The sequence below is a fragment of the Ursus americanus genome, chromosome 22 (genome assembly GCF_024610735.1).
Source record: "Ursus americanus isolate L20-20 chromosome 22, mUrsAme1.1.p, whole genome shotgun sequence".
NCBI classification, from domain to species: domain Eukaryota; kingdom Metazoa; phylum Chordata; class Mammalia; order Carnivora; family Ursidae; genus Ursus; species Ursus americanus.
In genome coordinates, this window is record NC_142148.1 from 11,440,967 (window position 1) to 11,456,047 (window position 15,081).

Below are 15,081 nucleotides of genomic sequence, written 5' to 3' on the forward strand. Positions count from 1 at the left end.
GTAAACAACGTTTGCTATTCTCTTTGTCCCAAAACCTGAGTCTGGAGGACAGATAACAGTGACAAAAGCAACGAGCTCTTGCCGACTGAGAGGTGGAAGCAGCCATACTACAAGGAGAAACACCGCTCCCCTTAGGGCTCTTAGCTTCTCTGTGCGCCTCAGTTTCCCCACATGCCAAACAGGCAGACCTCACTGGTTTGCACAGGGTAGGTGACAGAGCTAAAAAAAAAAAAAAAAAAAAGAGGTCTGCCTCTCAATAGCTGGGTTCTGTTCAGTGGCATTGGTAATAAAAGTGAAGTGAAGATGAATTATGATAATTGAGCAACAGTAAGGCGTGCTTCTCACGTGTCTTAAATTAACGTGCATCAAAAAGGACAACAAAGGTCAAATTAGGGACTACAGTATGAATCAGCGGGCAGGCTCACGGGAGACCAGCTCACCCTGGGGGACAAGGGAGCTGGGAGCACCAGGGTAAAGGCCCACATGTTAGAAGCCATTCATGTCACTTCCAGCTGACGCCTGAGGAAGCTGCCCCAGTTTAAATGCTAAATGTTTATCCCCCCCAACTCCATTCCCCTAAAAGACTTGATTCTACTGTGAATGATCAAATTTTTCTTTTCCTGTTTTAAATTAATTAAGTTAAATTAATATTTTAATTTGTCTCCTCTTGCTGCCCCGAGTCCAATGGTGAGTTTCCCAAACCTTCTGAACGGTAAGAATCACCTGGGATGATTGCTCTGGGTGAACCTCTGGGGAGGTGAGGTCTGGTCATCTCTACTTTAAACAAGTGTCCAAGGTCACGCTCAAAAATGGACACATGTGAAGAAGATCACAGTGAGAAGTAAGTATGTGCATTATAAATTATTCAGAAAAAGTAGAAAAGGAAATGAAATCATCCCCAATTCTACAACCACCATGAACACTGTGCTATATTTTTTTACATGTTTTTTTCTATGCATGATGTTTTTACGTGGTTATGATCAATTACGCATTCAATTCTGAAAGCTGCTTTTACCACCTAACATAGAAACACAGAAACTTGTACTTTTTAGAGAAGACCATAACCTTAAGGCCGTTTAAAATTTGAAAAGAAGCAAAAATTCTTTTCCAAGGATATTCATTCACTTAATTCCATCCTTTCTCCCTTTATCATACGTTTGTGATTTTTTAACAAAAGAAACTTTAAACAGAAGAGAGTCTATGTAGCTGTTGACCCTGAGCAGGTAGCAGTTACGTAAATGAACCCAGAACGTGTGGTTATTGATCTGCAAATAAGTAATTAAATAAAAAACAAGGAAAATACTTACTATGCACCAGATGACAAAGGAAATTTCAAACTTGTGAGGGAAACTAAAAATGGACAGGCCAAGAAATGCAAACACACATGTTTCTGAAACAAACCAAAGAATGGATTATTCAGCCCCAGCTATTTTCTTCTGACATGGTACCCGATCATTAAAGCAAACATTTCACAGTGAGTCAGAATCCACTATAACATTTTGTTAATTTTCTGAAAAATCCTGCACCCGATGCCTTGGTGGAAACTGTGCTTCGATTTGCTCGTTCTCCTCTGTCACACGAGCCACACGTGCTTGCTTATTCAGAATCTCATTTAATGAGCCAGCTGTCAAATACTCATGCAAATAAACACTCTCCCACCCGGGGAAGATGATAAATATATGAATCTGTCCATTTGTCGAGCACTGTCATTAGCAAGGATCCCAACTGCAGCGAAGTGGCAAAAATTCAGAGCGCGCGACGGCAGATACCACATAACCAGTGTGGAAAGGGCTCTCGGTTATCTTCCTTGCCAGGGCGGCCAAAGCTGAGTGAGTGACTTCACGCATTTAATGCTGCCACAGGTTTGGAAGATGGCTCGTACCCGCAGGGTCTGCAGGAAGAGGGCCATTTCCAACTCTCGGCTTCGCTCCGCAAGTCAGAAAGCAGGTACTTGCGTATCCAAGAAAAAGCACCACATGAATTTCCAGCACTAGGCTCCTTGCTAACACTGCGATGTCCCCCAGAATAGGCTAATAATCAGGGAGACAAGGACTGTATTTTAAAATAGTTGAACATCATAAAACATTTCAGCCATGTTCTTCTCTAAACATGTATCTTTTTAAAACAAGTCTGCAAGCTGGACAGTATGCACGCCCTTCTCCTCCTTGCATTTTTTTCTTATCTAATAAACATTTTTGTAAACTTCCCAAATCAGCTCATTTAAAACATCCTCAGACCTGTGTTATGCTTTTCCCTGGCGGCATAAATTCCATTATATTGGTATGTCATGGCTAATTTAACAAATCCTCTGTCAATGGACACCGAGGCAGTTTCGATTTCTGATATTACCAGTTACAACAAATATCCAGGCTCCAGTCCTGAGGGCAGCTCTGCTGGGTCAAAGAGCACACGGCTTTGAAACCCAGCCCGATGCTGCAATGACTCTCCCCAAACAACGGCATCGGGGCCCATGCCTGTCAACGGGACCTGCTTTCCGTACGCCCGTGTCGGAAGTGGGTATTAGCAAAACCGAAGACAGGCCAGTCTGATGGGTACAAAACAGTTGGGTGCTTTGCTTTATATTCCTTTAATTGTAACAGTCGGGCTCAGAGACCTTAGCTAGGACCTTGTGAGTGAGGTGTTGTGGAAAAAAGATCCCCTGGGCCAGGAAGAGACAGACCTGGATTCCAGACTCACTTCTCAGCCACGAGACTGTGGGCAAGTCATCTGACCTCTGGGCACCTGAGCCGCCTTGGCTACGGAAGGAAGCCTCCCGCATGGCCTGCCCCTGCCGCCTAGCACATGACAGTGCAGAACCAGTGCTGGGAAATGAGACAAGCCCCGCCACAGTGCCAGGGAGATGCTGGCGATGACAACCAGGGCAGGGCCACCCGGGAGGCCAGCGGCAAGGGACCCTGTGAGCGCGCGTCCTTAGCTGCCAGGTATAAACCAGGGAGGAGGCAGGGGGTACAGCAGGTGTGGGGGAGCAAGTGCTCACACGGAAACTGCCTAACAGAGTCTTGGTGGCGGACCCCGTCCAGCAATGACAGGGCCAGCGCACACGCGCCCGAGTTACGTCCTTTGAGCGGCTCTCGTGGGAAAGGGGCCAGTGTCCCCTTCTCAGAAACTCACAACGTGCGTCAGCTCAGGATGCTCGTGCAGCCCCCAAACTGAAAGTGTATATCTCCCAGGATTTTCCAGACTCTCGTTTGACTGTGGGGTTTGTCTCACCCAACCCTCACCAATGCCAGTGCCAGGGGACACGGTTTTGGAAATGTCACCATACAACGTTATAAACGTATCAGTCTCCAATGTTCATAATGAGTAGTTCTCATTTTTGGTCTTAAAATTACAGGCATCAAATGTTCCAGAAAGTTATTAGGAGTTAGGTTTACCTTAGGGAATTTGCAAGCCAGAGTAATAAACAAAAGATAAGGGAGTACACGTCTGGCTCTGAGGAGCTGTGCTGCCTGTCCTGCCCGGGACAACAGGGTGTGGCTGACGGGCCGCGGGCAGGCCCGCGCGGGGCGCACAGGGGCAGAACTCACCGCACAGGAAGGCCACGGTCCGGAGGGTCTGCTGCATGAGGATCTGGGTGACCGGAGACAGGTTATGGTGCGTGTAGTGGGACATCACGATGCCTGAGAACAGGATGGCCATGATGCCTAGAGAGGGACAAAGAGGCAGAGCCCGCAGACATGAACAGAGCAGAAGAGCACCTGCTATGTGATACACAAATAATATCGCACGTTTTCTACGAGTCACTGGGCCCTACAGCGTTACAGGTGTTCAGAAAAAGGAAAAGAAAAGGGGAAGGAAGTACTACCTGAGGCCTCCCAGAGGCTGCAGAGAAATGCTACAGGCCCCCTGTCTCTGGCAACTTCCTTACCGGCTGGGTGACCTTGGGCCAAGCTTCTTCCCCTCTCCAAGCCTCAGCCTTCTCATCTAGGCAGTGGGACTAACAGCACCCTCTCTGGACCTGTCAGGAGGGTAATGGGGATAGGCCATGTACAGTGCGCACCATAGGCCCCGGGCTGAGGAGGTGCGAGCTGTCACTGTCACCCACGGATGGAAGGGGTGCAGGTGAACCACTCTTGGGGCAGAAAGGAAGCGTAAGAATCTGGATGTGGAGAACGGGTGGATTTTTTTTTTTTTTTAAGATTTTATTTATTCGACAGACATAGAGACAGCCAGCGAGAGAGGGAACACAAGCAGGGGGAGTGGGAGAGGAAGAAGCAGGCTCATAGCGGAGGAGCCTGATGTGGGGCTCGATCCCATAACGTCGGGATCACACCCTGAGCCGAAGGCAGACGTTTAACCGCTGTGCCTCCCAGGCGCCCCTATTTATTTTTTTGTACTTTTAACTTTTCCTTAATCACCACGAGTTACTCTTATAATATAAAAAGAGAAAGGAGTGACTACAAAAGGATGTCTTTTCCTGCAAGCTCTCCACGAGTCTACACCCCAGTCGCTCACTGGGGATTGATCTCTGCATGGCTCACTGCCCTCACCACTCCCAAAGCGCTTTGCATGGATGGGTTAGTTACCTCTCAGTGCTGCCCTGCCTTGGCAGCAGAGAAGGGGTCTCGTTTTCATGTAAGGAAGCTGGGATTTTTATAAACTCATTAAATAAGCTGCTAAAATGTATGGATCACGAGTGAAAATTTGTAGGCAAAACTGTAGCTCACTCTTGCCACTTCGGAGACAGGGATGCCCGGCTGACTCTCCATTTGGAAAAGGGTGAAAACCACTGAACTGCATCTGAGACGTTTCAAGGGCTCAGCTTGCAGTCTCAACGATACCCGCCCCCCAGACAGGCCCACCAGGCATTACGGGCCTGAGGGAGAGCCACAGGGGGGCCAGGTCATCTCCTAGTAAGCCTCTTAGCAAAGGCAAATTCCTGTGCTCTTTCAGTCTTCGCTGCCAAGGAGGCTGGCCAGGAACATTCCAGCACTGCTTCCCGAGAGGCACACCTGACAGGATGGGACAGGGAAAGGAAAGGGCAGGCTTTCCGTGCTCCTCGAGGGTACTGAGAAGACTACAGCTCAAGAGGCGTTCCGAACCATTGCCCTGCTAGGTAAGAACGCACACACCGTGACCTTGGGCTATTCTCCCAGTATGCTCCTGTGGGGGCTGGGGGGCCCCTCCGGACTGCTGCCCCTTCCTGACACTGCCACAGAAAACAGGGAAGGCAAAGCAACGTGAGACAGAAGGGGAGAGACCAGGACCCAAGGCTGGAACTCCGTGGAACAGCCGTGGGGCAGCTCACGCCGGCTCAGCCCAGGCCCGTGATGGGCACTACACGTGGCTTGGCCTCACTACCCCGACGGTTCCGTGAGGGGCCCTGTGAGTCCTGGTGTCCAGGTGAGCACGCTGAGGCTCAGTCATGGCGCGGACACACTTCCGCTTTCAGGGACTTGATCCTTAGTATCACCGTCCAGGGCGAAAAGTTGCTAGCTGCTGCATTGCCAAAGCGTTCTGTTCCACTCGTTCGCTTTGAGAACGGTTATCAACTCACTGGCAAAGCTGAGACCTTGGAGTTCTTACCTTGAAGTAAAAGTCAACCCCCGAGGAGCCTGAGCCACGTTTTGACTGGGACACGAGTGACCTTCCATGGACACTGTTGTCCCGCTCCCGGGAGTCCCAACATGAAATGACTTCTACGGAAAGCCAAAGGCTCTGGGAAGTCAGAGGTGACAGTGAAAGTTGCCCTGGGACTGAAGACCAGCGTCCACTGTTGAAACCCCGGGGAGTTTTCCTGCCCACCCTCTGGCCCATCCTGCGTCGGCGCTCTGCAGCAAGGGGCAGGCTCAGCGTGGAAGGGCTGTGGCTGGCTGGGTCAGTCTGGCACACTAGGCCAGGGCTGCAACCTCAGAATCTTCAGGGCCAGACAATAAAGAAAAACAAAGGGTGACCAACATGTGGGCAAAGAAGGCACAAGCCCATCTATAAAGTTCTGCTGGCAGCCCTGTGGATGGGAGGCCTAAGTGCTGACCAGTCTTCCTTCCAGCTTTTTGAGAGATGCTAGAAATGTTTTTCTTTTTTTTTTTTAAAGATTTTATTTATTGATTTGACAGAGAGAGAGAGACAGGCAGCGAGAGACGGAACACAAGCAGGGGGAGTGGGAGAGGAAGAAGCAGGCTCCCAGCGGGGCAGGGAGCCTGACGCGGGGCTCGATCCCAGGACTCTGGGATCACGCCCTGAGCCGAAGACAGATGCTTAAGGACTGAGCCACCCAGGCGCCCCCAGAAATCTGTTTCTTATGGGAAATCTCCCAGCTTTTAATGAAGGCAACTTGCTCAAATGTTAACAAATTTTCCGTACAGATAAACAAACCCCCTCTGAAGGCTGAATCTGGACCCTATGAAAATGGGCCCTCTGGCTAATGCAAGAGCAACAGCCAGCCACCACCCTTACCCCGAGCTAGTTTGAGGTCAGGGCATCTCTCGAGTTCTGGGGGCTGAAGGAAAGAGCAGCGTCAGCAGTGGATGCGAAAGCGCGAGGGACAGCTCAAGTGTCTGCCCTGAGAGCCCTCCCTCAGCAAAGGCAGCTTCTCCACCACCCAGACCACCCTCATCCATGGTAGCTGCCACCACCCAGGCTGCAAAAACACCAGTGGGTGAATGGTACAAACAGGCTCACTTGCAGAGCTAAAAGGCATAGTTATTTTATTTTAAAGATTATTTATTTATGAGAGAGACAGAAAAAGATAGAGTACAAGTGGGGGGCAGAGGGAGAAGCAGACTCCCCACTGAGCAGTGAGCTGATGCAGGGCTCGATCCCAGGACCCAGAGATCAGGATCTGAGCCAAAGGCAGACGCTTAACCAACTGAGCCACCCAGGCGCCCCAAGGCATGGGTATTTTTTTTTTTTTTTAAGATTTTATTTATTTATTTGACAGACATAGAGACAGCCAGCGAGAGAGGGAACACAAGCAGGGGGAGTGGGAGAGGAAGAAGCAGGCTCATAGCAGAGGAGCCTGATATGGGGCTCGATCCCATAACGCCAGGATCACGCCCTGAGCCGAAGGCAGACGCTTAACCGCTGTGCCACCCAGGCGCCCCAAGGCATGGGTATTTTTAAAAATGCCCTGTAAGGAAGAATTCCGGACACATGTACTTCTTTTAGAAGGCAAAATCATTTGAGGAAGTAGATAATAGTGCAGCAAAATGGTCTGCTTCCTGGAAGGAAGGAAGGAAGGAAGGAAGGAAGGAAGGAAGGAAGGAAGGAAGGAAGGAAATCTATTTCTAGTTTCAGTTAAATCCACTATTTTAAATGTCACAAGAACAATGATGATGAATAGAGACTCAAGTCCAAAGGCAGAAGGGGAAGGTGTCTATCATGGTACAACTTCCACTACTGTACCTTACTGTGGGTAAAATATGATGAACTTCCCGAAGGCTGGATCAAACCACAGTCAGTTTTCTCTGTTAATTACCTCAAAATAAACCTATTTTACTATAACACATCCAGACTCAGAGGTACAGAGTAAGAGAATCTCCATTCACACCTCCTTGCCCCTAGGTAACTACTACTAAGGGTTCCCGAAAGAGGTCACCAACTCTTCTCCCACGCCATCATAAAGCTTATCTGCCTTTAAAAAGCAATAAACAGGAGGCTCACATCGCGTACGCAGCACGGATTACCAGCAGAGGGGTTTTTAAAAGGCCTCCAACACTCACCTGCCTTGGCACATATAACAGAACCCTAACTCCTTCCCAGGCCGACAGAACCCTGCGGGCCGGGGTCCCTGCCTCTCTGTCCCAGCCACGCTGGTCTTCCTGCTCTTCCTGGAGTGTGCCAAGCTCCCTCACGGTGATCTGGGACGCTGAGCACTGCTCAGCACTGCTGCCCCAGGTCCTCCCTTGGCTGGCTCCTTCTCTCCACACAGGTCTTAGCTCAGGCACCACCTGTTTGAGGAGACCTTCCTGACCCCCCACCGCATGATGCGTCTGCCCCCATGCCACTCTCTATCACATTGCTCTGATCTCTCGCCTTCCTGTCACTTCTTCACGACCTGAAATTACTGTATGTGTTTGCTTCCTTGCCTACCATCTTTCTTCGGCAGGTGGGAACCTGATCTGGTCTTGTTTACTAAGAACAGCCCCAGGACCAAGGACAGTTCTTGGCACAAGGTAGGCATTTAATAAGTGTTGAATGGATGAACAAATGGTTTTCCAACTTTCTTTCTTAAAATTTAGCAATGTATCTTGGAGTTCTTTCCATGGCAGCACAAATAGGTCAAATTCATTTATTCGGTGGCTGCACAGGATACCACACTGAGAATCGACTGAAATGTACTTAATCTTTCCTACGACTAGTGGCTTGCAGGTTTTCTCCCACGGGCAGTGCTGCAAAGGAATCGCCTGGCTACGCACCTGTGCACGGGAGGGCCGCACAACGCGTTCTACCTTCAGCCCACGTCTCCCCACTTGGCACAGAGGTTATGTCCTGGTCAATCTTGCAGACTCTTCCTTCAACCCCAAAAGTCCCATCCTCTGTGACTCACCGTGACCGTGTGTCCCTCTGCCCCAATCCCCCTCCCTCAGTCCGTAGTTGGCTAAACTGGCAAAGGTAGGGTCTATCCATCCCTCAATCTTCAGAGCCGGAGGGCAAGTAGCCCTCAAAACTGGCCTCAATGAATAGACTAGTGAACGTTGATAGAATTAGAACAAAGATTCTGAGAATAGCACTAACTCATAATTAGGGGGACCACTGAATTCGCTGTTGAAACCAGGATGTCTGTGAGAGTGAAAGGGGGTGTCATTAATTTACATGTTGGGGGTGTTAGGGCCAGCAGGATGTGAGGTCACCCCAGCACGCCTCTGTCAGGACTCTTACTCGCACCGTTCCCTATAATCCTTGCCCACCAGGCTTGGGGTGGCCCTTTTATAAGGCCTATTTCATGAGGAAGTGGATGCTCAGAGCAGTTCAGTCAGCTGGGTGAGGTTACATAGCTGATGAGAGGCGGGGCTGGGATTCAAACCCAGGTCTGTTGGGTGTCCTTAACCGCTGTGTCCTAAATACGTGATTTGGGCGTGTGACTTGGAGGACAGCATCCTGCTCCGTGTTCTTGGTAACTGCCCACTCAGTCCTTTATGACAGAAAAAGTGCAGCAGGAAAAGAAGGGGTATAGCAAACAACACCCTTCCCGCTGTGAGAGTACAGCGGGACTCGAAGGTCCTCACAACACACCAGGGCTATCCTACCCTTGTCTGAAAACACTGTGTGATAAATACCCCAAAGACAAACAGGGGCAGAGCCCAGCCAACTGCCCAGAAGGGGCCGAGCGTGCTCTTGGCTTGCACGTGCTGACTGCGGCCCCACTGCGCACTGGCACGTGGAGCGAAGGCCCTCAAAAAAGTGAAACCCTACAAACAGAAAATACTGCTGCTCTGAAGACAAGAGAAACACTCCCTGGTTTTCATCACAAATTCCAAATGGATGCATGAAATATATCTTTGCCACCAGGTACTCAGTGTTCATCTCAAGGGGGTGGGGAACAATTTAGAAAAACAGAGGCAAAAATAGCCAGGCTAGAGCCAAATGACTCACAGGTAATATTTATGTAAGTGCCAAAATTCAGGAAAGATAAGAGAAGGAACTCGATGGCAGATACCGGGATGAAATTATCCAAGAGAACTGGCTTGGGAACAAATCAAATTAAGAACAAACCATGTAAACCATGAGGTTTACAAAGAGTTCTTCAGTGAAAATGGCCAGAGTCTTCTCTGCTTCCTCCTTGGCAGGATGTGCGCACCGAGTACCCAGGCGTAGTTCTAGACAGTATCTATGGGGAAGGAGAATCTGCTCAACAGTCATTAAAACCCACCGGGAACTTCCACTTTGCTATGCAAACTGCTGTCCTGCCATAAACAACTAGAAAACCTGATCAAAGATACGAAAAAAAACCAGTCTTCTGATGCTGGGTACTGCAGGGTAGGGCTGTCAGAAGGGAAACATTCCCAACAGAAGGGAGACAAACAAGGCGGCCACTCCTGCTCCAGGCCCCAGCCTAGCTTACTGCCCAGACAGCTTCCAGGCTGAGGGTTAGGGAGGGGAATTCCAAAACTGAGCCCAGCAGAGTCAGTCTGGCTGAGAAGAGGAGACTGATGAGAGCCGAGGGATCCGAAGCAGCCCGAATACCAGAGAAGGGGGGCTGCACAGAAAGAGAGTTCTGGAGAGTCCCCTTGAATCTTGGATTGTACTGATCCGTACACGTGTGGGGTGAAAGTCCAAGAGGCTAGGAGACAATCACTAATAAGGAACAGGCCAACAATTCCTGAAGCAGACACAGGAAAGTGTCTGCTGGGAAGTTTGTGTTTCCACAGGCCACAGCGGGGTGACCTTGTAAGACAGGAGACAGGAGGTGGAGTCCTTGGAAGGGCATGCATTACTTCCTAGTGCTACTCTGGACCTGCCGACAAAGTTTGAAAGTAAACCTCAAAAGGATTAAACAGATTCCAAGAAACTTAGATACACAACGGAAGAAAATACAAAATTCTATGAAGAATACAATAAAATCTAGTACTCAAAAACACGATAAAGTTTACAATGACTGGCATTCAATCAAAAGTTAATATGCAAGCAAAGAGCAGGCAAACATGACTTAAAAGCAGAAGAAAAGTGAACTGACAGAAGAAGACCTAGAACTGACAGAGATGATGGAATTAGCAAACGAGGACGTTACAGCCGCTGTTATAAACATGTTCCATATGCTCAAGAAAGTAGAGACAATCACGAACACGGTTCGTGTTTGTAGAGAAACGGATGATATAAAAATGACCTAAAGGGAACTCCTGTAATAATACACATTTGAAGTGGAAAATACACTGGATGGGACTAACAGGACAGTGGGCGTGGCAGAAGAAAAGATCCATGAACATGAAGACACAGCAAAAGAAATGAGCCAAAGTAAAGCACAGACAGAAAAGATTGAAAAAAATTAAAAAAGCAAAGTATATTATGGGATGAGAGAATGCTGTTGATCATAATTTCAGTAACTGGAGTCCCAACAGGAGAAGAGATGGGAGAACAGAAAAAAGTGCTTTAAAAAATGGGTAAAAATTGCCCAAATTTGGCGAAAAGCTAAAACCTCATAAATTATAAACCTAAGAAGCTCAACAAACCCCGAGTGGAATACAGAGAGAACTAGACCAAAGTATGTCAAAATCAAATTGCCACACACCTATCAGAATGGCTAAACTTTTATAAGTTAAAATAAGTGTTGATGAGGACAGGAAGCAGCTAGAACTCTCTCATGCACTCTGGTAGGGATGCAAAATGGCCCAGTCATTTTGGAAAACACTTGGCAGTTTCTAATAAATATATACTTACCGTATGACCCAGCAACCTCATTCTTAGGTATTTATACAAGATAAGTGAAAATATGCATACATGTTCATAGCTAAAATCTGGAAAAATCAAATGTCCTTCAAATGAATGAATACAATGTCGTGCTGTAAGAATGTGCAAAAACACGGATGTCTCTCGACATTATGCTAACTAAAAGACAGGAGACACAAAAGTCTACATACTGTATGATTTCATTTCTAGGACATTCTGGAAAAGGCAAAACTATGGTGATAGAACGTAGATGAACGGGGCCCAGGGCCAGGCCAGGGGACTGACTGCCCTTGGCGGTCTGACCCCATCCTTTGAGTGAAGGCCCTTTCGAGACCTCGTTCTGGGAAAGAGGCAACACTGGAAGTGATATTTTGATCTCTGCTACAGGATGGTGGGTGAAGAGAAAACGTGACCATGGCAACACTGAGCCCCTGAATCCAGCCAGGTCTAAATTCAGAGGTATCCCTAAAGGGCCAGTAAATCCCCTCTGTTGCTTAAGCTCTTCTAAGTTGTGACTGTCTCTTGTGATTGAAAGTGACCCCATTGACATAACCTCTTTCACCCGGCAGGACAATGTGCCACCAACCCGAGCAGTTCAGTGTTTCTGTCACTTACCCGAGAGCGAGGTTCCTTCTGCGAGCCCATACGGAAGATACGCAAAGATGATCATCATGCCGAACTCCAAGGAAGGCGTTTTCCTCAAGTCAATATGCTTTAGCACGTAAACAACAGTTGTCAAGGAAAAAGAACCAAGGGACAGTGAAGTCACAAAACTGCTGCCTTTCAAATACACAGGCGAGGCAACGGATACAAAAGGCTTTGGAACATCCCAGGGTAACATGTGGAAATCCACTGTTTGTCTGTTTTGTTCTGTTGTTTTGCAGGGAGACTATTGTTTTAAGAAGGGGAATCTAACAAAACACTAACAACTGTCAATTCCTGAGACAAATGGTGGGGGGAAAATTAAAATCAACCTAAGTCAACTCATTGAAAAATGCTGACTTGGAAGGCCAGCAGCGTGCCGGGGCTGCGGAGGCAAAGCTGGGGCCGCAGCCAGAAGGAGGACAGCCCATGCTGCCAGGTCCCTTCCAGGGCCATGTCACCCTTCCCCCTACTTTCTCCAACATCAGATGAGACAGCTAACGGGGTGTCCAGAACTCTGGGGTAAAGGGCCCCAATAAAGAATCTTCCTTCCTATTCTTGGAGATTTCTAAACTCATGCTCCCATGAAAGGGGTGTCTTCTCTCTCTTCAAAATCAGCCCACGCACCCATGCTGGGGCTCGCAGCGCCCATCGACTTGGCTTCCTCACAGCCGATGCTTCTCCCTCCCCCCACCCTCAAGAGAATGATAAATATGGAGGAAAATACTGAGCTAGAAAAAGTTTTCTTTTCCATTCTGTTTATTGGTACAATATGAGAAGCTGTCAGCCAACAATAGAGCCTTTAGATTTCTGGACAAAGGAAGTGAAGGGAAAATTCAACAGGATGGCAGACAAGCACGCCTGCCATGGGCAAGGGTGGCTCTTCCGGCCATCTGTGGAACAAACTGCTCGTGGCGGAGGGCCAGGCGGCCGACTCCCTGAGATGCGGGCTTGGGCTCCCACAGAAATGGTCTGGTGCCTGTTCCTATTTTAAACATGATGAATTTTCTACCACAATGAAAGTATCATTGGCCTTACCGAGCCTCTTTCCTCCTCTGGCTAGAAAAGCGTATGGGCTGTTGAGCAATGCAATCAGCGTGAATACCTTGGATGGACTCGCTTTGAGAGTCTCTTTTCTCGTCCTCCAGATAGAATCACTTTCAGTGGGGTACAGACCTTTACAATTTGGTAATTTCAGAGGATACTAATTTCCAGTTTTCTGACTGTGAAAAGTGAGACAGGGGAAACTGAAAATCTTCTCAAGTGAGAAGCTCCCCCAACAGTGGGATGTGAGAGCCAACGGTGTGCGTGACCGTGACACTCTGAAAAGTCACGTCCTAAATTGCACACGTCTCATCTAAGAGTCCGTGGGTTTCCGTAAAAGCGCTCCTCAAACCAAAACTACATAAATGTCCTTCTTCAAATGCAGCCTTAGACTAAAACTGGCCCCTGAAGGAAGAGGGGGAAATGGCTGGAGATGAATATAATTAAGAAAATCTTCTCAGCCACACGTGTTCATCATAAAGGATATTAATGCAGAGATTAAGCCAGTGAGAGTGCCGAGTGCTGCAGAGCCAAAGAACATTTTGAGGAAGTAGCCAAGGGCTTGTAAAAATGTTTGCCACCCACTGACATCTGACATATTTTTCCTTGTTAAACCTTCAGCTGTGCTAGGAAATAAAAGAAAAACAGAAAGAAGTTACAATGTTATAGACAAAGTCAACAGAAATCAACTAAAACTCAAAACTGATTTTTTTTTTGGCTTACGCGCTCCTTTATTCCTTCCGTCATGGGGTTAGGTCACTTACTTGTTCACTTAGTTTGTGAACTAACACTACTGTGTTAGCTTTGGCGGGGGGTTGGGGGAGATTCAGGGAAGAGAGCAGAGTTCCTGCCCTGCAAGGGCTCCTCTGTCTGGTAAGGAAGACAAACAAGGCAGGAACAAATGACCACCTCGGGGGAAGGGCAAGGGGCTGCAGACACACAGGGTGGGCATCTCACTCAGCCCGGTGGTGGTCAGGGAAGGTTCCTCCTGACATGTGGGCCGGGTTCAGCTTTAGAAAAAGAAGAGTTAACAGGCGAACACATGAGGGAAAGTTCCCCAGGCAGAGGGAACAGCGCAGGCAGAGGCAGGGAGCCCAAGAATGCAGAGCACATTCTGGGAGCATTCAGTTACATAGATTAGCACGGCTAGAACCCAGGAACGGGACGGGGTGGGGGCACAGGTGCGGAGAACAGTGGCGAGAGAGAAGGCAAGACCGGCCGCCACGGCAGACCTGGGAAGGGCAATGCAGCAAGCTAAGGAGTTGGTATTTCACCCCGAAGGCCCTAGGGAGTCATGGGGAGTGCTTCCAGCCTCGGGAGGGGATCCTGTGATAAAACCTGGAATTGAAGCGATGGTGGGAAATCTGAGAACGGAGCAACCTAAAGAAGAAATATCACCACGTAAGGGCTGAGAGGGTAGATTTAGGAGGCATTAGGAAGAAGAACTGAAAAAAGAACTTTCCTTCCACGATAACAAAACAAAGTAAGATGTCAGAAGCCATTAAATTCAACTAATGGTTTTATCCGCAAAGGGAAAACCATCACACCATGACAGCGGACTTATTCTCTTTAAGATCCCCCTCCTCATGGTTCTACCTTTAGACTCGTCTCAAATCCACCCCCTCTCCCCCTCTCTCTCCTTACCAACCTCTGTCCCGGGCCTTAGGCCCCATCGCTCTTTCTGGACATCCTTGTCTTCTTTCCACTCACTGGCCTGCGCGATCCCTTTAAAACGCCCAATCTGATCAGGTTATTGGCCTGTCCAAACCCATCAACAGTTTCCTACTGCTTTTCAGGTGGAAGCCCAGTCTAAGCAACACCCAACAACTCTGCCACACCTCGTCACCCCATCTCCTCCTCATTCAGGAAGGGCCCCACCATCATGGGCACCCCTCTGTAGGTCATCCTTCACTGCTCCCCGACCCCAGCTAACTGTCCCTTCCTTAGGGACACCTGCCCTGTCCCCTTCACATATTCTGGGCTCTCCTGGTACCTGACTTCTTCACAGCAAGTGCCAACTCATGAGTCATTCATGAGGACCATGCCTGT

The 15,081-nt window shown here is 48.6% G+C and overlaps 1 protein-coding gene across 5 annotated transcripts in view; it reads right to left on the minus strand.

The window, feature by feature from the left end:
• The window catches only part of SLC9A8 (solute carrier family 9 member A8), a 69,485-nt gene that overhangs the window by 12,804 nt on the left and 41,600 nt on the right, over positions 1-15,081 (minus strand). For 3 of the 5 annotated variants that reach the window (XR_015720890.1, XM_045771564.2, XM_087853513.1), the window contains 3 exons: positions 11,962-12,058; positions 3,549-3,665; positions 1,308-1,390 (listed from right to left, as the gene is read on the minus strand). Coding sequence is in view for 4 of the 5 variants with exons in the window: in XM_045771564.2 (XP_045627520.2) it covers positions 1,308-1,390; positions 3,549-3,665; positions 11,962-12,058 (297 nt within the window). In the remaining variant the exon portion in view is untranslated. Of the gene's footprint in view, positions 1-1,307; positions 1,391-3,548; positions 3,666-11,961; positions 12,068-13,519; positions 13,659-15,081 lie in introns of all 5 variants that reach the window. The other 2 variants (XM_045771562.2, XM_045771563.2) reach the window with 1 other exon arrangement.